We start from the raw sequence: 26,466 nt of genomic DNA, 5'->3' as shown, positions 1-26,466 counted from the left end.
AAGTGAATTTCCACGAATACATGCCTTTGCATTCCTCACACATCCTTCCTCCTCTTTTTCACCTGGCAAACTCTTGTTCATCCTTTAGAGCCTCAATCCAGCTGTTACCTCCTTTGGAAATTCTTTCCTGAGTGCCTGTGTGTTTTGTTAAAATACTGCTCGTGACATTTATTTATTTATTTATTTATTTATTTATTTTTGGTGGTACTAGGGGTGGAACCCAGAGGCTTTCTACCTCCGGGCTATACTCCCAGACCCTTTTTATATTTTATTTGGAAACAGGGTCTCGCTAAGTTACTGAGGCTGGCTTCGAACCTGTGCCATCCTCCTGTCTCAGCCTCCCAAGTGCAGGGATTACAAGCGTGCGCCACCATGCCCAGCTGCTTGTCGCATTTAAATGATCTGTTTTGGATAGTGTCTGTTCTTTGAGGACATTTTTGGATAATGTTCTCTTCTTTGAGGACAATCTGTTTCATTTATTTTTGTGACCTCATTTCCTGCCGATACAAACAAAGCCACAGATAACCATAATAACTCACCTCATCACCCCTACCTGTGTAAAGGACTTCAGGTCCCCATCTACCTACCCCCACAGCGACTGCTGAGACTCCTGGAGTGTTCCTGCATGTCAGTCTACACATGCTCTGGTGCCCTAAAGCTGTCCCTTTACCTCAGCCACTCTAATTAGACACACCAGTGCTGGTCCTCGCCTCAGTGATTTCCTGACCACATTCTTTTCCTTGAATCTTGCAGAGAAACCTGTGAGCTGGGAAAACTACAGCCTCTTCTCTTCAGTCATTGCCCTGGTTTTGTGTAGCAGGTTACACCTGGGCACCAGAGCTACATTGCTTATGTCCCCTGGGTTATAATCTCATAAAGACCCTCCTTAAGCATAAACACCTCCTTCTGCTTGGAATTGTTTCTTCTCTTTAGGTTCCATTCGGTCCATGAAGCCAGCATGGGGCAGGCAGAAGGAGGTCCCAGCGAGGCCCAGGTCAGGCCTTGGAGACCACTTAGAATACAGAGGCACTCAGAGGCGATGGGAGGAATGAAGGCATGAATGAATCTCAGGTGAATGACAGCTTCTCTAGATGCAGCTTTCCTCATCATTACAGATAAAACAACACATTGTTATCACGAGGGTCAGTTTGAAGTACAGGACAGCAGGACATAATATGTGCTCAGGAAATGTTAGACTGAACAGCAATTGTTTGATAAGGTGCTTGCTGAATCAATGCTTAAAAATTTAAAAAGCCAGAAGATGCCAGCGTGGTGGCGCACACTTGTAATCCGAGCATTCAGGAGGCTGAGACAGGAGGATGGCGGTTCGCGGACAGCCTCAGCTACTTAGTGAGGCCCTCTGCAACTTCGTGAGACCCTGTTTCAAAATAAAGAATAAAAAAATAGGACAGGGGGCGTAGCTCGGAGGTCAAATGCCCCTGGGTTCCATCCCCAGACCTGTAAATAAATAAATAAATAAATAAGTATTTATTTATTTATTTTTTTGGTGGTACTGGGGTTCCTGGAAGACCTTCTACCTCCGGGCTACACTCCCAGACCTATTTTTTACATTTTTTTAATTTGGAAACAGGGTCTCCTAAGCCAGCGCACGCAGCTGGCTTCGAACCTGCGCGATCCTCCTGTCTCTGCCTCCCAAGCGCGGGGATTACAAGCGTGCGCCACCACGCCCGGCATAAATAAATAAATAAATAAATAAATAAATAAATAAATAAAATTAAGCAATTTTGGTGCTGGGTGATCATTGCAATAATATATAATTGTTATGGAATTTTGATTTCCAGCGTATTGTTTCGACTGCATTGCAGCCCAGCATTGCTAGGGATTCGTCTCCGGAGAGGATGAGCAACAAGGAGAGGCAACAAGGAGAGCTTCTGCAGGAAAAGCTAAAATGAAGGGCACGTGGGAGGAGGGATAGAGTAATCTGAGAAAGGAGTAGAAGGATGCTTGCATGGGCAGGAGGGCTTTCTCACCAACACAGCCTGTTTGACTTGCTTGGTGAGGCACAGGCATGGCCACTGATGTGCACGGCTCGCCTCCTGCCGTCCTTCCCACCCTAACCCTCACTTGTGCCACCGCCTGCCAGGCTTCCCTCCAGCTGCACACCCAGAGGGGAGTAAGGTGAGCCCATTGTCCTCAGCACGCGATGAAGACAGAATTTTGCCCGAGTCCGGTGCTGTTGTGAGCACTTTGAATGTATTAACTTGTTCAACCTGACAGCATTTCCATGCAGTGTGCACTGATTTCATCCCGCTTCCAGAAGAGGAGGCAAGGAAGAGTAAGCAGTTTGGGAGTTCACACAGCTAGCGCAGCAGTGGGATTCAAGCCTGGGCCTTAGGCGTCCAGAGCCCACCATATTAAGCACTGTGCCGGCTGCCTGTCAGTGTCGGCACAGGAGCTGCGTTGTTTGTTTGGATGCCTTAGTGTGTCCCTGGGTTAGGACATCTACATCAGAAAGTCAGGGAGCCCCCCAGTGGTACCTGAAGTGAATGTGTTTTAGTCTTTTTCCTTTTTGCTTCTTACAAGCCTGTCTCGGAAGTCTTCTTCTCTTCTTTTCCTTGTCTACTTTTTCCTTCCTTGACCTTATTTTTTTCCTAACTTCTTTTTTTTTTTTTGAGGGGAGGAGTTTACTGGGTATTGAGCTCAAGGGCATTCTACTTCTGAGTTGCACCTCTAGCCCTTTTAATTTTTTTTTTTTTTAACAGAGCTTCACTAAATTGCTGAGGCTGGATTTAAGCCTGTGGTCCTCCTGTCTCAGCCTCCCACGTACTGGGATTACAGGCGTGCGCCACCATAACTAGCTAATCTTAACTTTCTTACTCTGCTGCAGGCCTCCCAGCGGTGGCAGTGCACACAGCCCTGCCCTGAAACCCCACGGCACGTTCTCCAACAGGTAACACGGATGCTGGAAATGAGCTGTGTGTCCAGGAACACGTTAATTCCCCTGTCCACCTATTCCACACTGTGAAATAAAAAGGTTGGGCTAGATGAACATGAAGGTTGTTTTTTTAGCTGTATCATTTTATGATTCTGGTAGTAACCAAGAGCATTTGACTCCTCTAAAAAATTGCAGATGAAAACTGACTGAATTCTATCTAGATCAGAAATACTGGCACTCTAGCTGGGTGTGGTGGCACACACCTAGAATCCCAATGCTTGGGAGGCTGAGACAGGAAGATGTTGGTTTTGAGGGCAGCCTCAGCAACTTAGACTGTCAGCAATCTAGTGATACCCTGTTTAAAAATAAAAAATAGTCATGCGTGGTGGCGCACGCTTGTAATCCCTGCGCTTGGGAGGCGGAGACAGGGGGATTGCGCAGGTTCGAAACCAGTGTGCTGGCTTAAGAGACCCTGTTTCCAAATAAAAATATAAAATACATCTGGGAGTATAGCCCGGAGGTAGAAGGGTTTCTAGGAACCCCAGTACCACCAATAAATAAATAAATAAATAAAGTCTGGTAGTATAGCTGGGAGGAAAAATTCAAATTCCCCTGGGTTCAATCTCCAGTACCACAAATACATATATACATATATACATACACACATATGTATAAAAATGTTTCTATAGTAGCAAATAGCATCGCAAGGTGATTTGCTACCAGGATGGCTTACAGTGTCATCATTATCTTTATTTTTTTGGTACCGGGGATTGAGTCCAGGGGCATTCTTCATATGCACTCCCTCAACCCTTTTTAATTTTTTTTTTTGAAACAAGTTCTTACTAGGCTCCTGAGAGTCTTTCTGTATTGCTGAGACTATCCTCAAACATGGAATCCTCCTATCTCAGACTTCCAAGTACTAGGATTATAGGTATGTACCACCACACCTGGCTCATCATTATCTTAAGATCTATGGTTGGGCAATACACACTCAATTTCTGACAGGGATGAACAAAACTTAGTAATGTCAAAAGCCTTTCTATTTGAAAGGGCATTGTAACCCAAATTGTCAAAAGGCAGAGAGTTGTTATATAGGCAACTTCTGCTGCCTCCTGCTTCTTCTCATGTAATTCCCTCCCTTTGAGTATTGTGTTACTCAGCTTTCTATCACTGAAACATATACTAAGATAATCAACTTATAAAGAAAAAAAGGTTTATTGGGGCTCCCAGTTTCAGAGATTCCAGCTCATGGCTGTTTTGCTCCATTTCTTTTAAGTTAGTGGCAAGGAGAGAATGGTAGAGCAAACCTGCTCACTTCATGGCAAAGGAGCAAAAGAGGAAGAAGCTGGGCTCCCACAACCTACTTCAAGGGAACATTCCCAAAGACCTAAAGACCTCCCGCTAAGCCCCACCTCTGAAAGGTTCCATGCCCTTCCAATAACACCATGCTGCAGACCAAGCCTTTAACACATAGGCCTTTGCAGAAGTTTCCATATCCACACCATAGCTAGTATGGTGTAAGCCTAGTGACTTGTTACCTGCTCTATAGAAAGGCTCACATGCAAAGGAAATGGAGGAAAGGCTCTGGCCAGCAGCCTGAGAAGAACTGAGGCCCTATGCCCAACAGGCTGAAGAAGCCAGATGCTGCTACAGTCATGCGAGTGACCCTGGAAGCCAGCTGTCCCCAGAAAAGCCTTGAGATGACTCCAGCCAGGCTGACTGCAGGTTAGTGCATCCTTGTAGGAAGCCCTGAGCCGTGGGACTGGCAAAGCTGTGCTTGGTTTCTGGACCCACAGTAATGGGGAGATAAGAAACCTATCTGGTATTAAGTTGCTAAATTCATCACTGATATAGTTGCTGAAGTGTACTTTAAAACTCTGATTTTGCCACTGACTATACACATAAAATAATTTCTTTGGATAGGAAAGTGCCAAACCATCAACTTTCATTGTCATAAGATGCAGATATGGTGCTGGATAAAGAAGAATTTGGGGACAGATGAGATGACCAGTCCAAAGCTAGTCTCAGCAGTTTCTAGCCCCATTCCCAGAGTCACACTTAGCACCTATACCCATGCTCTGGGCAACTGCCCAGTGCTCCACCCAGACCGACCTTCCTTCCTTCCTTCCTTCCTTCCTTCCCTTCTTTCTTTCCTTTCTTTTTCTTCTCTTTCTTTCTTTCTTTCTTCTCTTTCTTTCTTTCTTTCTTTCTTTCTTTCTTTCATTCTTTTCTCTTTTTTTTGGTGGTACTCAGGTTCCTGGAAACCCTTCTACCTCCGGGCTACACTCCCAGATCTATTTTTTATATTTTTATTTGGAAACAGGTACCCTTAAGCCAGCAAGCCTGGCTTCGAACCTACACGATCCTCCTGTCTCCACCTCCCAAGCATGGGGACTACCAGTGTGTGCCACCGTGCCAGGCTTCTTTCTTTCTTTTTTCTTTCATGTGTGTGCACATGTGTGGTACTGGGGATTGAACTCAAGGGCTTCTACTTCTGAGCTACACCCCCAGCCCTATTTTATTTTGTATTTTTAAATAGGGTCTCACCAATTTACAAAGGGCCTCACTAAATTTTTGAGGATGGCCAAGACCATGAGATCCTTCTGTCTCAGCTTCCTAAGTACTGGGGTGACAGGCATGTGCCATCATGTCTGTCTACAGCTGGTCCTTTCTAAATCTATCTATCGTCTATCTATCTATCTATCTATCTATCTATCTATTTATCATATATCTATCTATCTCTATCTCTCCCTCTCCATCTCCATTTCCATCTCCCCCTCTTTTGATACTGGGGATTCAAGACAGGGGAATTCTACCTCCATTCTACCACAGTCTCACCCTTATTTTATTTTTTATTCTAAAACAGGTTCTCACCAAGTTACTGAGGGTCTCATCAAGTTGCTCAGCTTGGCCTCGAACCTCTGGTCCTCTTGTCTCAGCCTGCCAAATACTGAGATTACAGGCAAGTACCCGGCTAGTGCCGATCCTGTCTTCTTTTGGCTATTTAGCCACAGCCTTTGGATGTCCATACCTTTCAAAGGTTATTAATGTGTGATCTGTTAATTACTATGGCTAACAGGACATGCAGTTATATATTTATCATATATAAATAGTGATAGGATGTGTAGTTTCGCACCTCTCCTGACCAGTGGAGCAATGGAAAGTTTCCACAGATGCAAAATACCAGTTGCTCTCCCGCTTGGGCACGGGTTAAGCAGAAGCAAGAAATGTGAAACCCATTCCTGACCTGGTGCTTAGCAACACAGTGTTCCTGCACCTATCCAGAAGAGGCAGTATGCAAGCAATTGGTGGGAAAAGACGACCTGTGCTGCTGCCATCCGTGGATTTCTTCTCTGTGAGTCACTAGCATCTTGAGTTTGGCTCAACCCACCCCCATGGTTGGGGAACTGAGTCGGAAAGAGGAGGAACATTTCCAGGGATAATAAGCATGCTCCCATAACCAACTCCTCCATCTGTTTCTGCAGTTTCTATCTTCAAGAATGTGTGAAGGTTCTGCTGGATAGATTTAAGGCTAGCCAAGGTCAGTGTGCACTCAGCCATTGCCAATAGGGTCACCAGGGACAGGAAACTGCACCTCAGGGAAACATAGAAGTTGAGAAACGCTCTTGATACGCGCCCTTTCTTTCTGGCTCAAGAAGAACACAGGACAGATGCAGTGAAGATGAATTTGCTGTGAAGAAGAGCAAGGAGGGGCTTCTCATACCACACTCGAGGTCGAAAGGAATGACTGACTCAGCAGCTTTCTTATTAGGCTGTTTTGTTGTATTTTTAAGATAAGAAAAGATCTGCGAGCTGTGGTGGCGCATGCCTGTGCATTCAGGAGGCTGACACCGGAGGATCATGGTTTGCGGACAGCCTCAGCTATTTAGTGAGGCCCTCCGCAACTCAGTGAGACCCTGTTTCAAACTAAAGAATAAAAAATAGGGCAGGGGGTATAGCTCAGAGGTTGAATGCCCCTGGGTTACATCCCCAGACCCACAAAAAAAAAAAGAAAAAAAAAAAAAAAAGAAAAAGAAAGGATCTTAGGTTAATACAGACTCCTATTGTGCTTCTTTCTATATTTTTCTTTAAGCTTTGATTAAATTTTACTTTCTTTTTCTATATATTTTAAAATCATGATAAAATGCACACAACACAAAAATTTATTATCTCAACCATTTTTATGTGTACAGAATGAAGTACGTTCACAATGAAGTACATTCACATTGTCATGCAACCATCACCACCAGCTTCTGATATTTTTAAAAGTCTTAATCCCAGTACTTGGGAGGTGGAACAGGAGGATCATAGGTTCAAGGCCAGTTCAGCAACTTAGGCCCTATTTCAAATAAAAAATAATAATAATAAATTCACTGAGCTGGGCTCAGTGACACACACTTTTAATACCAGGACTTGGGAGGCTGAGAGAGGAGGATTGCAAGTTCACAGCCAGCCTCAGCTACTTAGTGAGAACCTGTTTCAAAATAAAGAATAAAAAATCAGGCTGGGGGTATGGCCTGGAGGAAGAATGCCTCTCGGTTCCAACCCCAATACCATAAAAATTAATTAATTAATTAATTTCCCTAGTACCACAAAAAGAAAAAAGGCTCACTATCCATAGGATACATCTAAGTCCAGCACTCTGGAAAGCCTGCTCTGGCTCTTCTAGAGCCTATGCCCCCTCCTTTTTCTAGACTATATCTAGAAACCTAGTATTGAAGAGTTCCATTAGGATCTGCAACTGCACCACTCCGCAAGAGTGTACCGCGGAGACCTCACGGGTGGCTGGTACAGAGGCGTGTGATATTTACCGAGGTGTGGACAGAACCTGGATGGGGGTTGTAACATGTGTCCGAGTGTGCTTGAGGGCTCTGAAGGTTCAATACTAAGCCTGGGTGGGCCGTGGGATGGCTGTTCCCACACAAACGCATTCTAACATCCAGGTTTTTTTTTTTTTTTTCTGGTACTGGGGTTCCTGGAAGCCCTTCTACCTCCGGGCTACACTCCCAGACCTATTTTTATATTTTTTTATTTGGAAACAGGGTCTCCTAAGCCAGCATGCGCTGCTGGCTTTGAACCTGCTCGATCCTCCTGTCTCCGCCTCCCAGGCGCGGGGATTACAAGCGTGCGCCACCACGCCCGGCTCCGTCCAGTTCTTGACTTTTAAATATTTGGACATATGGTATGTAGGCCTGCAACTGCATTCTTCCCCAAGACACACAATTTTTAGGGAAGATCCTGTATATATCTTCCTATGTGGGGAGGGGGGGGTAACTAGGGATTAAACCAGGGGCATTCTACCTCTGAGCTATACCACTAGCTCTATCGTTTAGTTTTATTTTGAAACAGCTCCTCCTAAGCTGAACTCTGCAAGAACCAGCTATGTTCAGCTTGAGAGCCAAGACTGAGAAAACCAGTGCGAGAAACTGGGTGAGCTGGGGTTGAGCATCTCCGGGACACTGCGGGAGCTGGAGGCCACTCGGACCTCAGGGAGCAGCTGTGAGAGCTCAGCGCCAGGGCCGCCAAGGAAACGGAAGTGGGCGGTAGTCCGAAAGCTAGCATCATTTTTCTTCCCGTTCCTCAACTAAAATCTTTCCAGAAAATTCAAATCCAAATAGTATGTGAATTAGAAAAAAAAATTCAGCGGGCAGCATGTGGTCTTTATTGCTCCGGGAAAGCCAGGCGTGGTGGTAGCACATGCCTGTAATCCTAGTACTGGGCAGAAGGATCAGATTCAAGGACAGTCTCAGCAAGTAGTGAGACTCATCAACCTAGCCAGATCCTGTTTCAAAAGAAAACTAGATTGGTCTAGGGGTGTAGCTCGAAGGTAGAATGCCCCTGGGTGGCTCATATGTATATTGTTTATACATACATAATATATACAATTATACATGTACATATATATCAGAAATAATTTATTTTACATATGTAACAATAATATATCTATTACATATTTCAATCCACCATGTCTGGCTGGATTGAACCCAGGGGCATTTTTCTCTGAGCCACATCGCAGCCCTTTTTATTATTAATCGGGGTTTTGCTAAGTTTCTGAGGGTCTTGCTAAATTTTTGGGCTAAATTGTTATCACAACAGGGAAGAGAAGGGTAGATCCTCCTGTCTCAGCCTCCCAAGGCCTGGGATTACAGGCATGTGGGACATATACAAACATCTGCCTACTGGCCAAGAAGAGAGTTCCAAAGCCTCCCAGAATTAATACTTCAAAGGACAAGACATTCTCTTTCGGATGCACAAAGTCCTCAGTGTTTTCACAAAAGTCTGACTCATTGCTTTTTATAAGTTCTTGAGTATGCCTGGCACATGCTAGGCATTTCATGAATGTTAGCTCAGTGAACGAATGAAATGTCACACGGAGGACTCATGCGGGGATGAGGGAGGTGTGTGGTGTGGGGCACAAGGGAGGGGCCTTGATTAAGGAGCATCAGTTTAAAAATACACTAAGCATAAAGATAGCACAAAGAGCTTCTTTCTTCAGTTACAGAGGAAAATTCACTTCCTACATGGAGGACAACAAAACATAAAAGTAGATATTCTCTGAAAACTGGGTGTTTCCTGCTTGCCAAAATGTCTGCCATGTAGCTCTGGCCCCACTTGAAGAGTTTCCCTCTCTTCTCCTTCTCCTTTGGTTTATTTATTTATTTATTTATTTATTTATTTATTTATTTATTTATTTATTTTGGTGGCAGTACTGGGGATTGAACCTAGTGGTGTTCTGGCTCTAAGTTACATTCCGGCCCTTTTGCTATTTTTTGTTTGTTTGTTTTTGTTTTGAAACAGGGTCTTGCTGAGCTGGGTGTGGTGGCGCACACTTGTAATCCCAGTGCTTGGAAGGCTGAGACAGGAGGATCACAGGGTTGCGGCCAGCCTCAGCTACTTAGTGAGGCCCTCCACAACTTAGTGAGACCCTGTTTCAAAATAAAGAATAAAAAATAGGGCTAGGGGTGTAGCTCAGAGGTAGAATGTCCCTGGGTTCAATTCCCAGTACTGAAATAGGGTTTTGATAAGTTTCCACACACTGGCCTCAAACCTGGAATCCTTCCGCTTCAGCCTACCAAGTACTGGGATTAAAAGACATGCACCATCTTTCCTGGCTTCCACGTCTTTGTGTTTGTGTCAGGGGATGGGGCACCTGGAGACTGAATGCAGAGCATTCTACCTCTGGGCCATATCCTCAGCCCTTTTTGTTTTTTATATTAAAATGGTCTTTCTAAGTTGCTGAGAGTCTAGATAAATTGCTGAGGCTGGCCTCTAACCTAAAATCATCCTGCCTCAGCCTCCCAAGTACTGGGATTACAGGTGTGCACCACCACACCTGGTTTCCACTTCTTGATAATGGAATCATTTCTGTGGAAGAAAGTATATTCTGCAGTCTAGGTTTGAGGTGGTAACAACAGTAAGGCCCTTGATCTATTTCTTCACAACCAACTGGTTTCATTTTAAATTGCATAGCCTGCATACTTAGAGACTTCTGCAACCTAAGAGAAATATAATTGCTGAATATATTAAGGTATGGATTTAGGCATAAATAAAACACAAAGTGAACAATTTCTAAGTTTATGCTCACTATTTATTTTGAAATCAATTTCAGAAACAGGGCATTTAAAATTATTTGAAAGCAAATAAAATAGAATGCACTAGTTCTTGTGCTGCATGAGCGCTGGTCTCCAAAATCTATGATGTTATTTTTACATAAACAAGAGTGGGCATTATTTATATACCTGAATTATAATAGAGATTGCAAATTATAATACAGATCCTGAAATTATTCTTATAATTTATGTGTGTGTGTGTGTGTGTGTGTGTGTGTGTGTGTGTGATTGAGGATTGAACTCAGGAACATTCAGTCTCTGAACTGCATCACCAGCCCTATTTTTTATATTTATTTTGAAACAGGGTCTCACCAGTCTCACTACATTAAATTATGATATATAGATCGAGTGTCTCTTATTAAAAAAGCCTGGAACTAGAAGGGTTTCAAACTTCAGACTTTTCTGGATTTGGGAGTGTTTACATATACCTATGAGATATCTTGGGGGTAGGGTTCAAGTCTAAACATGAAATTGAGTTGTGTCTCATTGTACACCTTATACATGTAGCCTGAAGGTTATTTTATACAGTATTTTTTTTTTTTTTTTTTGGTGGTACTGGGGTTCCTGGAAGCCCTTCTATCTCCGGGCTACACTCCCAGACCTATTTTATATTTTTATTTGGAAACGGGGCCTCTTAAACCAGCGCGGCTGGCTTCGAACCTGCGCGATCCTCCTGTCTCCGGCTCCCAAGTGCGAGGATTACAAGCGTGCTCCACCATGCCCAGCTTTTTTACAGTATTTTTAGTGCTCCTGTGTTTGGCTGTGACTTGTCACTCAGCTAGGTGTGGAGACTCCCGCTTGTGGCGCTGTGTTGGCGTTCAAATTGTTTCAGATTTTAGAGCATTTCCGATTTTAGATAAGGGATGTCCAATCTGAACTAGTGTTATTGTTTTTAAGCACTGCATCATCTAGCACAATTTAAAAATATAATAAAAGGTAATGCAAAAAATAAGACATGTCAAATGATTCCATGATCCTTTCAAAGATTGGAGGAAAAGAACCATTCCATAACTTAGACTTGTGACATTGTATTGGAGAAACATATTTTGCCTTCAGAACTATGTATTTCAGTGATAATTATTAATTGAAGGCACTTTCCTTCTATACCTCAATTTCCATAAACAGAAACACTAATATTATTTATTAAGAACCTGCTATATTCCAGACACTTTGACCTCATTGTTCCTAGTGCTTACAATTCTGAATTTTCAGATGCTAAAATTCTGTCTCAAAGAGTTTTAATAACTTTTTAAGGCATATTTTGAATCATAGAGATTTCTCTTTTTTTCTTTTTTTTGTACTGGGGATGGAACCCAGGGGCATTGTACCTTTGAGCTACACCCCGAGCCCTATTTTTCAGTCTTTTTATTTTTGAAACAAGGTCTCACTGAGTTGCAAAGGGCCTCACTAAGTAGCTGAGGCTGTCTGTGAATCGCAATCCTCCTGTCTCAGCCTCTCAAATGCCCCTGGGTTCAATATTCAGTACCATAAACACAACAGAAAAAAAAATAGAATAAAATAAAAATGGCTGAGGGTGATTCAGAGGTAGAATGCTCCTGAGTTCAGCCGGGCGTGGTGGCGCACGCTTGTAATCCCCGCGCTTGGGAGGCAGAGACAGGAGGATCGCGCAGGTTCGAAGCTAGCCGCGCGCGCTGGCTTAGGAGACCCTGTTTCCAAATAAAAATGTAAAAATAGGTCTGGGAGTGTAGCCCGGAGGTAGAAGGGCTTCCAGGAACCCCAGTACCACCAAAAAAAAAAAAAAAAAAAAAAAAAGAATGCTCCTGAGTTCAATCCCCAATACTGAAACAAAAAAAAAAAAAAATTAAAATGTTTCTTTAAGGATCTAGGCAACCAGGTAGCTCAATAGAAAATTTTGATCTGACAGAATGAGGAAGATTCCAGATGAAGTACAGAGATACGGTTTCAGAAGGAGCAGATATTGCTCAAAAAGAGAGAAAAAAGCTACCTTTCAAACAAAAGAAACCTTTTATTCTGTGCCCAGAAGGGGTGTATCTGAGTCAGTGAGTGATGTTCACCTCAGGCTGTAACCGGCCCAGGGTTGATTGTCTAGAAAGGCCCTGGCTAACAAAAATGGGCCCAGCTGGGATTTTACCTACCAGCACAGGAAACAAGTCTCATTTCCAGGTTTTAAAAAGAAATAATGTAAAAATATACTTTTAAAAGCACGTTTATTTCCCCATTTCTCTAAAATGACATAAGGGAAATTACTCAGTTAAGTCTACCTTAAGAAATCCACAAATAACCCCTAAATGTTCGTAGTGGTTGCCTGGAAGCTCTGAGATACTCCTAAGAAGCACATGGAAAATTGAAATGAGAATGCATAATATAATTAAACATAAAGAACAGTATGGTATTTCAATTATTTATTGTCCAAAGAGAATTTCCCACTTTCTCTCGTGCTTCAAAGCAGTAAAATACTAGTTTTAGCTCCGTGTTTTAAAATTGTCACTTTCGCAGATGTTTTCATGAGTGCCATGTTGACCTTCTTGTGCATACAAATATTTCTTTTCCAAGTACCTTGGGCTGTGAAAACAACTCAAAAGAGGGTTGGAGGTAAGCTCTTCCTTGAGCTGAGGATTGGGCTCATGAAGAGCTGGACCAAAGGGCTCTCCACGTGCTACAGCAGATACCTGGAATGCTGTCTTGGGATCAGGACAACACCATCTTCTCATGCTCAGAACAACATTAATGGCACAAACACAAAATTCTCTTCTATCTAAACTTTCCCCAAACCTCTAAAGCATATAATCCTTTGTTACACTCTATCTTCACATAAAGACAGGTATTTGCGTTATATACCAGCATAGTCTAAAATTCCATCCTTTATAGTTTCAAGTGTCAGCCTTGGGCATTTTTCACATAATTCCACATAGGAAACGGATTCACACCCACATGTTGGGATGTGTATGGATTAACGGTATCCTGATACCAAACCTGTTTATTCAAAATTTGCAAAATAACAGCATCTGTGATTTACAAAAATTGTGGTTTTAATGATTGAGAAATAGAAAAAAAGTTGTTTTAAATTACTCAATTCCACTGGAATTATAGAAAAAAACCTTGCATTTAAAGGCTAAATTTGAAAGGCAGAGAAGTATAAATTACATCAGCTTTTTTTTTTTTCAATTTGGAATACTATTAAAGACTTTCTTAGAGTGTTAATATGCTACCACAAACATAAAAGCACAATGACTATTCACTCCAGAACACTGCTTTTCAAATGTGGTCTAGCCACATAAAAATACGAGAGATAAAATATTTGCTTTACCAAGATTCATATAGGAGAAAACCAAGGCCTTGTGTATCTTGGCATTTAACATTTGGTCATCTTCATTTCTTTCCTTTTTTATATTGTTCTTTTTGATTAAGCTACGGATTGTTTTAAATTGAATTCACATCCTTTTATTTATTTTTTATTTTGTGGTACTGGGAATTGAACCCAGAGGCATTCTACCTCTCAGCTATATCCCCAGACCTTTTGTACTTTTTGTTTTGAAACAGCGTCTCACTAAGTTGCTGAGGTTACTCTAAACCTAAGATCATCCTGTCTCAGCCTCCCAAGCACTGGAATTACAGGTGTGCACCAGCACCCCTAGCTTTTAAATTTATTTTGATGACTACTTTAGTTAAAATCCTACGTGTGTGTGTGTGTGTGTGTGTGTGTGTAGGGACTGAGTCCAGGAGCATTCTACCTCTCACATTCTACCTCTCAGCTCTATTTTATTTTAATTTTAAAACAGGGTCTTGCTAAGTTGATAAGAGTCTCACTACTGGCTGAGGCTACCCTCAATCCTGCAATCCTCCTATCTCAGCCTCCCAAAGACTGGGGTTATAAGAGTATGCCACCATATCTGCTAAAATCCTACATTATATTCTTTGGACCAAAATGTGATGGGAATTCAACACTATTAATATAATTAATATGATAAGACTTTCCTTTTTTTCAGATAATTGAACTTTTTGTATTGTTAATCACTCTGTCCTTTACAGTCAGTAGTAGTATATAAGAAAGAGTACTACCAAGAAGCAATTGTTGCCTTAATATCTTAATCTTCTATCATTAAGCATATTTACCTTGATCTTGAAAATCACCTAACACAAATCAAGCATTTATATATGGTATCGGTTTAATTAGAATACAGCCTTGAAAGGATATGATAGTAATTGGAATTCTAGATATAGGACTTAATTTTAGAAAGACTGCTATGGATTTACTGATACTGGGGTCTATAATAATCCCACCTATATGGAGAAAGTAGCTGAGACACATGACTCCTCTTACTCTCATCACCATTGCCTCAGTGATACTATGTGAGAGAACGTGTGGTTGCTGCGCAGATAATGATGGCAACAGATGTTAGCTACAACTGTTATGAGAACTTTCAACCATTTTGGACCATGTAACCTGTTCATATTAAATCAAATGGAAATCATTAAAATGCAACTCACAATTCACATTGCCTAGAGGCAAGGAATGAGTCTGTATTAGGGTTTTATTGTTAATCATGAAGATGAGTCAACATCACCATCAATACTTTAACAAACCGATGATGCAAAGTAATAATGCGTTATCTGTGGAGTGTGATGAATTTCAGTCCCGTCACATCCGTTGAATAGAGGTTATAATAAATAAAGCAATCGGTGTGACTTCTGAGACGCACACTTATCAAAGCCTTGGAGCAGCACATGCAAACGGCTGAGCCCAGGGACATCTGCACTCTCTGCACCTCCTTTGGACGGTGGATAGCTCCTGCCAGGAAGAGAACAAACTGTTTTTGAATGTGCTCCCCCTCCTTTCCATTTCCTAGTCATGAAAGAGTAATTGCTATGGATTTGCTCCAAAAAATAAAATTAAGTGAAGAGCTGGATTGTATTTAAACTTGAAAGAAAAAAAAGAGCAAGAAAAACAGAAAGCAATGAATGTAAAAAGAAACTCTTTGGGGATCAAACTAGAATGAAATCTTATAATTGGTTTATGCATCCTGACTCTGGGCCAAGTAAACCTTCAGACCCTAACAGAAGCGCCTTGTCACTCGCTCTGCTGTGGGTATTTGGGAAGGGAGAGCTCTTCCCTATGCGGGGCATCCCACTCACGGTGCATTAAGAAACCTTTACCATCTCTGACTCCTAGAGTAGCAAGAAGTACTTATAGTTCCACTATCCCATCTCTCTTCCACCCTGCCCTGCCCAGGGTTTCCAAACCCATCTGGGAAAACCATGAAAACCACCAGGTTAAGGACATAAAGAGGAGTATCCACATAATTTAATGTCAGAATAATTTTTTTCCAAAGAACAACTCTAAGGTCATGAAGCTTAAGATGACAGTTTCAGAGTATATTTCTCCACCAACTAAACCCAACATCCCACAGATTCAGTTTAGAAAATTGGATCTGAAGTCATCTTAACACAAGAATGGACATTCTAGCAAAAAATGAGTGTTGTGGCTAAGGGAATGAATTGGTCCTAGCCCTACCCCTTCCTAGCTGCGTATCGTGGGCAACTTGTTTTTCTAAAAAAGGGATAATGACATCTCTCATTATAAGCTTGTGACAACTAAATGTGCTGGTGCATGCAAATGTGCTGAGACCAGTTTCTGGAACTCAGTAAGCACCCAAATGTTAGCTATAATATTCTCAGGTTATACTCCCAGCAGCGATGCTCGTGGAATACTTCAAACTGACTCGTATTATTTCTGGGGCACAGTGTGTGAGGTAGAATTCTGGGCTTTGAACTTTAGGCATCCCGGCTACTTCAGTAATAAGCAGCCCCATCGTAAGCCAGCAAGTGACGAGGTGCTGTCACTAGCTGTTCCCTCAAAGGGAACTCCTGCCCCCATCACGGAGACAAAGCTGAAAGACCACACGCAGACCTTTTGTGACTCCACTACTTCTCAAAAGATTCCTTTGACATGGACTTTCTCCTGGACAGAAACGAGGTGTGGGAGGGAAGAAGTGCACTGTAATTATAACCTGGCCTGGGCGCCCTCCGCCCCCCAAGGGAAATCCCATCCAGGCCCTGTTCCTCTAGAGACGGCTCCATCTGAAGCACTATTTTTACAACAGAATAATATCTGCAGCAAGAACAGAGCTGACATATTGTTGGCATGTTATTTATTATAGAAATAATATCTCTGAGGTAGGAAGGCCGAAGCATCAAAATAATTTTTATTCTATATTTTAGTAGAACTGAGATAACTTACATTTTACAAAATAGATTATTCTTCCTCTGCTTCTTTGGGAAAGGCAAACTGGCTATCTGTACAGGGTTGAAAATTCATTTCTGCATCTTTTATGTTTACAGAATTTTTTTTCAGCTGCTTTTGGAGAAAGAAGATACAGGCCCATTATAAAATAAGGGTTATCTGAGGTGACATAGTTGTTCAGATAGTCCAGGTACAAATGGGGACAAGAACAATTGAGAAGTAGTGCATCACACCACGGGGATGCACCTTGTGTCGGAGTAAAGGACATAGGTGACATGCCACGTGGATGAAGGAAGCCAGCCAGAGCACCTCTGTGTACTGTGCTGTTCAAGAGGGAAATGACTGGGCAAACACAAGGGGGCGACAGCATGAACTTCCGCTGCAAAACAGAATCCACTGTCAGGTTAGGGAGAGTGACCTTAGAATAAGCTGCAAATACATAAATTGTATAAATACTGTTTGTTGTTGCTTTGGTACTAGGGATCAAACCCAGGGGCATTCTTCCCTGGAACTTAGCCCCAGCCCTTTATTACTATTTTTGTTTTGAAACTGGGTCTAGTTAAGTTGCTGAGGCTGGCCTTGAACCTGCAACTAACTCTCCTGTCTGTCTCCTAAGTACTAGCATCACAGGGCACCACCACATGTGGCTAATAAATACTAATATATATATATATATATATATATATATATATATATATATACACATATATCTATATATATATATACACATATATCTATATCTATATCTATATATATTGATGGTACTGGGGTTCCTGGAAGCCCTTCTACCTCCGGGCTACACTCCCAGACCTATTTTATATATATATATATATTTTTTTATCTGGAAACAGGGTCTCTTAAGCCAGCAAGGCTGGCTCCGAACCAGCGCCATCCTCCTGTCTCTGCCTCCCAAGTGTGGGGATTATAAGCGTGTGCCACCATGCCCGGCTATTTTTTTATATTTAAAACTTGCTTTGTAATAAAGAATTTCCAGAAATGTTCAGATTCTTATTAACTTTTTTTCTTTCTTGTACTGGGGATAGAACTCCAGGGCCTTCTACCTCCAGGTTACACCCACACCTATTTTATTTTATTATGGAAATAGGGCCTCACTAAGTTGCTGAGGCTAGCATTGAACCTGCATCTGAGCTGATTTCTATTTTTTTTATATTTATAAATTGTTCTAGTTTGCATAAGAGTTTGTAAATGTTTGTGGTTTGAAAAGACTATTTTTTGTTTGGAAACTTCGCTTATTTATCCTCTGTCCCAAAACTAAGTAATTTAGATGCTACAAAACATTAGTGTTCCTCATTTTACAAATGAAGTATCTGAAGCCCAGAGAGGTTGCCCACAATGAGAGGGACCATGCAGCTGAGACAGGATCAGCATCCAGACTGCCAACTCCCTCCTGCACTCTTAGCGATCCCACTGCCTCTGAGCCAACGCTGCGAAGCAGCAACATGACAAACTGGGTAACACGGGTAAGCCTTACTTAGTTTAAGTATACAAAGCATAGTATTTACTTTTTTTTTCCCTTGGGAATTTTTTTTTCTCCTGAACTGGGGATGGAATCCAGGGGTATTTGACCTGCAGGGATGGAATCCAGGGGTATTTGACCTCCAAGCTATACCCCCTCCCCTATTTTTTATTCTTTATTTTGAAACAGGGTCTCACTAAGTTGTGGAGGGCCTCACTAAGTAGCTGAGTCTGTCCACGAACTATGATCCTCCTGTCTCATCCTCCCAAATGCTGGGATTACAAGCGTGGGCCACCACAACTGGCTTATTCTTTATTTTGAAACAGAGTCTCACTAAGTTGCAGACAGCCTAAGTATGTGAGTTTGTCTCCAACCTGTACTGCTCCTGTCTCAGTCTTCCAAGTACTGGGATTACAAGCATGTGCCACCACACCCCACTGATTAAGTTTATGTGGCAAATAGCAAAACAACAATGAACTCGCATAAATAATGTTTCAAGTCAATGCTTTAAAATTCTGTGAAACCCTATTTCCAAATAAAATATAAAACAGGTCTGTGAGTGTAGCCCGGAGGTAGAAGGCCCCTGAGCTTTCCACAAAAATAAATAAATAAATAAATAAATAAATAAATAAATAAATAAATAAATAAATAAAAATAAATAAATAAATAAAATTCTGTGATATCCTGAGCATTAAAGGAATTTATGTAGTAGCAAGTCTCATTTTTTTATGCTTATTGGTGAATTCAAATGCTCTAAGAAATGGAGAGCTACATTATGAACAATAAATAATTTAAAGATGACAGTCTTTTTAACAATAAATTATTTCAACAGTTTATTTTTGTTAATTATAGGAACATTTTTCTCAGTAAATTCAAACAATTTTGTAACAGCAAATGATAAAGCTAGATCTAGAAAAGTTAACACACAACGTTATCTTGAAATTTCAGGGGGAAAAGGTGGTTCGTTGGGACATCACCAATCTTTTTAACCAAACAACGTTGAAATAAGCAAATTTTGAATAGAAAACTGTCTGGTTCTGTCATTTTTCAAATGTAAAAGTATTTTAGTAGAGAAATCCTTTTTTCTGTATCTATTTAGATGACATTACAATAAAAGGTAGCATATGGATTGCAGAGTGCAGCTAACAAGTAAATGAAAGAAATTAGCTTTTCTATATGAAAGACAATCAATGATCACATAAATTCAACATGATTATGATGGTTAAAACAAAAATATAAACTATAATATATTTTCAGTTTATTTGGCACATATATTAAAATTTTCAAACACTGAACAACTTAACACCAACAGCTACTAAAACCAACCAGCACAAGAATAAAATTACTAAAGCTTAGTTAATTATTAACATCTTAAAATCTAGTGCTCATTTGAATTCTGTAACCCAGCCTAACTCTGTACTGTGTCAGCTGGTAAAGCGCCCTCCATTCCAGGGCCCTTCAGAATCCTTAAGTATTTCAGAGTTAACTCACGCTGAACCCCACAGCTCCTTACTGAATCAGCGGCGCGTCTGAACAGGCCTTCACTTGGGAAACATATGCACTCGCTCATCACAATTTTGAAAAGAACGGAAGGCCTTCATACATGTCAGTTTTCAGCTTTATCCAGTCATTAATTTTCTGCAGAGTTGTTTTTTCTTGACTTAATATTTTTGCAACTTTTTTCATTTTCTGTTCATTTCTTTCTATGTACTTCCACCCTTCCAACTGCAGCTGATCCAGCTTTTCGTTTCGACTTTCATCTAGAGGTATGTTTTCACACATGACAGGGTTGAACCTAAAATAGGTGTCAGGAGGTAACAGGCCATCGAGCATTATATGGACTTCTGTTAAAACAAAAGAGAGGGTGAGTAAGAAAGAGGGCATAGGGTGTGCTACTCTGCAATGACCTATTTTTATCCTTATTTAATTATCTTCATATAGGCACATTACAAAGACTTGCTTATTTCATCACTCCTTAACAACAGCAGTAGAATTCATAACGAACAAAACTACAAAATGAAATTCACCTTCCAACAATACTTCACATAGTCTCCTTTATTAGGATACTTGTTCCACCTTCTCACCCTTCCTTTTTCTATTTTTTTCCATTTTGGGGGATCATCTATATTAGGGTATAATTTACATATGATAGAGTTGACCAATTTTAATCGTATAATTTGACAAACGTGGACAATTGAATACACTTGTATAACCACTATAGCAAATCATGACACAGCGCATTCCCATCACCCCAGAATGTTCCCTCAAGTCCTTTATAACTGGTTCCCTCTTACACTCGGCCTTTCCTAGCATTCAAACAAACAGAATCAGGGCTGTCTGTGTTTATGTTTTTACTTAGCAAAATGCTTTTGAGATCCACCCACAGTTTAGCATATATCAATAGTTCTTTTTTTTCTTTTTTTTTTTTTTTTTGTAGTACTGGGAAAGGAACCTGGGTCATTCTACCTCCAAGCTAAACCCCAGCCCTATTTTTCATTCCTTATTTGAAACAGGGTCTCACTGAGTTGCAAAGGGCCTAAGAGCTGAAGCTGTCTGCAAACCACGATCCTCTTGTCTCAGCCTCCCAAATGCTGGGATTACAAGTGTGCACCACCACGCCCGGCTCAAGTCTACTTAAGGGCATTCTACCTTCAAGCTTCCAGGCCAGTTTTTTGTTCTTTTCTTTTCTTTATTTTGAAATAGGGTCTCACTAAGTGTGGAGTCTTTTTGTCCCTCATAGCACTTTTCTTTTTTTCATACTGGGGATGGAACCCAGGACCACTCTATCTCCAAGCTACACCCCCAACCCTATTTTTTATTCTTTATTTTGAAACAAGGTCTCACTGAGTTGCAGAGGGCTTAAGTAGCTGAGGCTGTCTGGGAACCACAATCCTCCTGGTCTCAGCTTCCCAAATGCTGGGATTACAAGTGTGCACCACCATGCCTGGCCTCAACAGTTCTTTTTATTGCTGAGTATTACTCCATAGGATAACTTTGACACAATCTGTCCTCTTCAGTTCTGGTTCTGTTGCTCTTTAGTTTTTAGCTAATAGAAATAATTCTGCCAGAACGATTTACAAGTAAGGCATTAGACATGCTATTTCATTTCTCTTAGGGAAAAACCTAGGGATGAAATTCATGGTAAAAGTATATGTATAAGCTGGACATGGTGGCGCATGCTTGTAATCCCAGCGTGTGAGAGGCTGAGATAGGAGGATAGTGGTTCAAGGACAGCCTCAGCTACTACTTAGGCCCTTTGCAACTCAGTGAGACCCTGTTTCAAAATAAAGAATAAAAAATAGGGCCAGGGTTATAGCTCAGGGGTAGAATGCCCCTGGGTTCTGTCTCCAGTACCCCCCAAAATATATATACTTACTTTTTTTTTTTTTTTTGCAGGTCTGGGGATGGAACCCAGGGGCATTTGACCTCTGAGCTATAGCCCCCTGACAATTTTTTATACTTTATTTTGAAACAGGGTCTTACTTAGTTGCAGAGGGTCTCACCAAGTACCTGAGGCTGTCCGCAAACCATGATCATCTGGTCTCAGCCTCCCAAATGCTGGGATTACAAGCGTGTGCACCACGCCCGACAATATGCTTACTTTTTAAAGAACTGCCACGCTGTCTCCTACAATGGCTGTACCATACTGACATTCTAAAGGGTGTGTAGTAATATATTGTTTATTTTTCATCTAATAACTAATGATTCTGAGTTTTTCATATTTATTAGTCAAATATATTTTCAATAGAAGTTCTTTTTAAATCTTTTGCTCACTGAATTGCCTTTTTCCTTCTACCTCTGGGCTACACTCCCAGACCTATTTTATATTTTTATTTGGAAACAGGGTCTCTTAAGTCAGCGAGGCTGGCTTCGAACCTGCGCGATCCTCCTGTCTCTGCCTCCCAAACGCGGGGATTACAAGCATGCGCCACCACGCCCGGCACAGCCTGAATTTTTATTCCTTATTTTTGAAACAGGGTCTCATTATGTTGCTCTATGTTGCTGAGGCTGCCCGCGACCCTGTGATCTTCCAGTCTCAGCCTCCCAAGTACTGGGATTACAAGTGTAGGCCACCACATCCAGCTCAGCTTGTGTTCTTCTTTGGTTATTTTTCATATATGTATTAGATACTCTCTTGAATGCTGGGATTACAAGCGTGCACCCACCACATCTGGCTGCCATATTTTGTGTGGGACAGGTGCTGAGTATTCTTTGCTGGGTAGATGGTGAGATGGATGGGCAAATGAATGAATAAATTAAAGGTTACATTCTTTGGGTATAAACTCCCACCCAAACTACAGTTTAAATTTCTCTTAGTACTTTTGAACCTTAGAAGAGGCCCCGTGTTTGTAGTGATTTGAATTTCACTATGACATATAAGTTGTTTTTCTCAGGTACTTGTCTCAGCAACAAAAAGCTAACATAAATCATATAAAATTATTGACTTTGTAGGTCAGTAACAGTCTACTATCAGTAATTACATATGTTTCAATATAATCATTACATCCTTTTCAAAATTCACAAAAATGGTGAAACTGGTAAGTACGAGACAGTATTTTAAGTTTTTTGAAAACTCCCAAAGGGCCATAAGCTGGTTTGCCTGAGCTATGGACTTAAAGCATTTTGAAATTGGTTGATTTAAGCTCTCAGCAGATAGCTTACAGTAAACATATTTTATTGAATCATCAGGGTAATGAAAATCAAAATCATAAAAAGATACCAACCTATACCTATTAGGTTGAATATTACCAAAAAGAGATAAAAAAGCTGGGCATGGTGGCACATGCTTGTAATCCCAGTATTTGGAAGGCTGAGCTAGGAGGACTGAGGTTCACAGACAGCCTTAGCTACTTAGTTAAGAGGCCCCTGGCAACTCAGCGAGATCCTGTTTCAAAATAAAGAATAAAAAATAGGGCTGGGCGCCAGGCGTGATGGCGCATGCTTGTAATCCCAGCATTTGGGAGGCTGAGACTGGATGTTCGCGGACAGCCTCAGCTACTTAGTGAGGCCCTCTACAACTCAGTGAGACCCGGTTTCAAAATAAAGAATAAAAAAATAGGGCAGGAGGTGTAGCTTGGATGTTGAATGCCCCTGGGTTCCACCCCCAGACCAGCAAAAAAAAAAAAAAAAAAAAAAAATAGGGCTGGGGTTGTAGCTCGAAAGTAGAATGTCCCTAGTTCAATCCCTAGTACTGCAAAGAGAAAGAAAGAAGGGGGGAGGAGGGAGAGGGAGAGGGAAGGAGGGAGATAACAAGTGTTAGGGTGTGGCAAAAAGAGAAAAAAGAGAACCATTTTGAGCTGCTGGTAGGGATGTAAACATTACGGAAAACAGTATGGAGGCTCATCAAAAAATTAAAAATAGAACTACCACATGATCTAGTAGGTATATCTGAGAAAAATGAATGAAATCAGAATCCTGAAGAGATATTTGTGCTCCTATGCTCATGCCACATTATACATAATAGCCCAAAATATAGCCAGGTGTGGTGGCACATGCCTGTAATTCTAGCACTTGGGAGGCTGAGGCAGGAAGACTGCAGGTTCAAGGATAGCCTCAGCAAGTAGTGAGACTATTATCAACCTAGCAAGACCCTGTTGCAAAATAAAATAAAATAGGGAGGAGGTGTAGCTCAGAGGTAGAATGCCCTGGGTTCAATCTCCAATACTGCCAAGAAAAAAAAAAGAGTGAGAGAGATAGTATACAGCTGGGTGTGGTGGTGTGCATGTGCAATCCAAATCCTTGGGAGGCTGAGACAGGAGGATTGCAGATTTAAAGCCAGTTTATAGCAAGGTTCTCAGAAACCTATTGATATCCTGTTTCCAAATAAAGAAAGCCAGCTTGGAGGTAGAAAGCCTCTAGGTTCAATCACCAATAACGCCCCCCTCCCCAATAACAACAGGTATACAGCATGACAGATATAGTTAATAAAGCTAATAATAATGTATACTTGAAATTTATTTAAGGGAGTAAATCTCAAGTATATTTACCTACCCCATATAATACCATGTAAGGTAACAGAAATGTTAATTAGTTTAACTGTAGGAATCATTACACAAGGTATACTTAGATTAAAACACCCTGGTGTATACCTTAAATCTGTATAACTTTCTAATATGTCAATCATAACTCAATAAAACTGGGAAAAAGCACATCTTATTGGTTTGATAACAAAGTTTCAAATAGTTAAAAATCCAGTTTATCAGATTTTTGTGGGTAACAAAGGATATTTAAAGGATAAAAGTCTTAAATGGAAACAAGGCATGGCAGTACACGCTTGTAATCCCAAGAAGCTGTTAAATGGTAATTTAAAAGATTAATAACACATTTCACAGTCTAAAAATAAAATATCTAAAGCTTAACATTCAAAACAAGAAATCCCACATTCATGCACTGAGTGTGTCCTCTGTGCCAGGCACTGGGATCGGTGATGAACTGGGTACATCAGCATAAACTCAGAGGCCCGAGCCCAGGCCTTGCACGTGCCAGGCAGGTGCCAGGCAGCACTGAGCTCCCGCCAGCCTTCTGCCTTGTGGCATTACGGCCCAGAGAGATAAGCGACTAAACATGTAACACAGACCCATCAGAGGCAAATGCTCTATAAACAAGCAAATAGGTAATATACACCATAATGAGACATGCTTTAGGAGAGGAAAAAATAGGAAAAAGCAGGAAAAGTGGTCAGAGTGAGATGGCAAGGGATTGGGATAGTGGACACAGGAGGTCTCTCTGAGGAAATGACATTTAGGCAGAGATCTGGAAGAAATAGGGTCATATATATACTTGGGAAAGAGCCTTCTAGAGAGGGAGCAGAGCCACTGCAAAGGCCCTGAGGCAGGACAGTATGAATGTGGCTGGAACACATTTGGAGGGGAGGAAGAGAAAAATTCCAAGTTAGGTCTTATGGTCTTGTAAATTTCAATGAGAATTTTGGATTTTCTTCCAAGTGTGATAGCCTCAGAGGGTTTTGAGAAGGGGAAAGATGATTTGATTTCTACTTTATTTATTCATTTGTGGTACTGGAGATGGAACCCAGGGGCATTCTACCTCCGAACTACACCCCCAGCCCTATTTTTTATTCTTTATTTTAGACAGAGTTATCACTGAGTTCCAAAGGTCCCCGTTACGAAGCTGAGGCTGCCTGCAAACTGCGACCCTCCTGTCTCAGCCTCCCAAATGCTGGATTACAAGTGTGCACCACACCTGGCTGATTTCCATTTTAGATGGATTTAAAATGGATCAGTTTGGCCTTTGTAAGAAGACTAAAGTACAGGGGCAGAAAAGTGAAAGCAAAAATTTATTATAATTTCAGTTTGCCTGAAAGAGAGAGTTGAAAAAATAGAATACAACCAAAAACCTGCTTCCATGTGCTCCCCAAGCCCACAATGCAGGATTACACACCCTTTTGCAGTGAAGATCAGCATATTCTTCCTCAAACTAAACAGGACACATTGAACTGTCTTAAGGTGGCACAGAAACAGACTGACCTTCCGTGTCTGTGGCACTGTTGATGACGTTGGAGAGCTTGGTTTTCAGGCTGGTGTAGGTCGCCGTGTTCCTCACGTCGCTATCGTAGCGCCCGGTGCCCAGCGACACGATGCACTCCAGTGGCACATCCGGCCAGAGACACTTACATTCATGCATCGCCAATGCGGACGGGTTATTCAGGAGTAAACCTCCGTCCTGCAAAACACAAAACGGAACTCTCAGAAGTGAAACTTTATGTAACAAATGTGAAAAAAAAAATGTATTTTAAACAGCTTGACATTTACAAACATGGAAAATGGAACTATGTAATAAGCCAAATGACAAAGTATTTAAAAACAAGTTTCTTTCTCCTAGCCAGGCGCAGCTTATAATCCCCGCACTTGGGAGGCTGGCCCAAAAGCAGGTTCAAAGCCAGCCTCAGCTACTTATTGAGGCTCAGCAACTTAGTGAAACCTTGTTTCCAAATAAAATATAGCCCAGAGGTAGAAAGCTTCTGGGTTCCACCCCCAGTACCACCAAAAAAAAAAACAATAACAAACAAACAAAAAAACCCCTTAAGTTTCTTTAAGATAAATTTATTTTACATACTATAGTTACGAAAGATAGTCATATGAAAGCCTATCAAGCTTATGAGATTTTTTTTTTTTTTTTTTTTTTTTGCGGTACTGGGTACTTACCCAGGAGCATTCTACCTCCAAGCTACACTCTGAGCCCTATTTTTAATTCTTTATTTTTATTTTGAAGCAGGTCTCACTAAGTTGTGGAGGGCCTCACT

The 26,466-nt window shown here is 41.2% G+C and overlaps 1 protein-coding gene across 1 annotated transcript in view; it reads right to left on the bottom strand.

The window, feature by feature from the left end:
• Positions 1-19,775: 19,775 nt before the first annotated feature.
• The window catches only part of PNPLA8 (patatin like domain 8, phospholipase A2), a gene marked incomplete at both ends in the record, with an annotated part of 36,334 nt that continues 29,643 nt past the window's right edge, over positions 19,776-26,466 (bottom strand). Inside the window, 2 exons of the mRNA XM_080701698.1 lie at positions 19,776-20,050; positions 25,691-25,886. Coding sequence (XP_080557824.1) covers positions 19,776-20,050; positions 25,691-25,886 — 471 coding nt within the window. The remainder of the gene's footprint in view (positions 20,051-25,690; positions 25,887-26,466) is intronic.

The sequence above is a fragment of the Muscardinus avellanarius genome (assembly GCF_963383645.1).
Source record: "Muscardinus avellanarius genome assembly, chromosome: 9".
In the NCBI taxonomy this organism is placed as follows: Eukaryota; Metazoa; Chordata; class Mammalia; order Rodentia; family Gliridae; genus Muscardinus; species Muscardinus avellanarius.
Note: the sequence above shows the minus strand (reverse complement) of the source record. Positions and strands in the feature narration are given on the sequence as shown.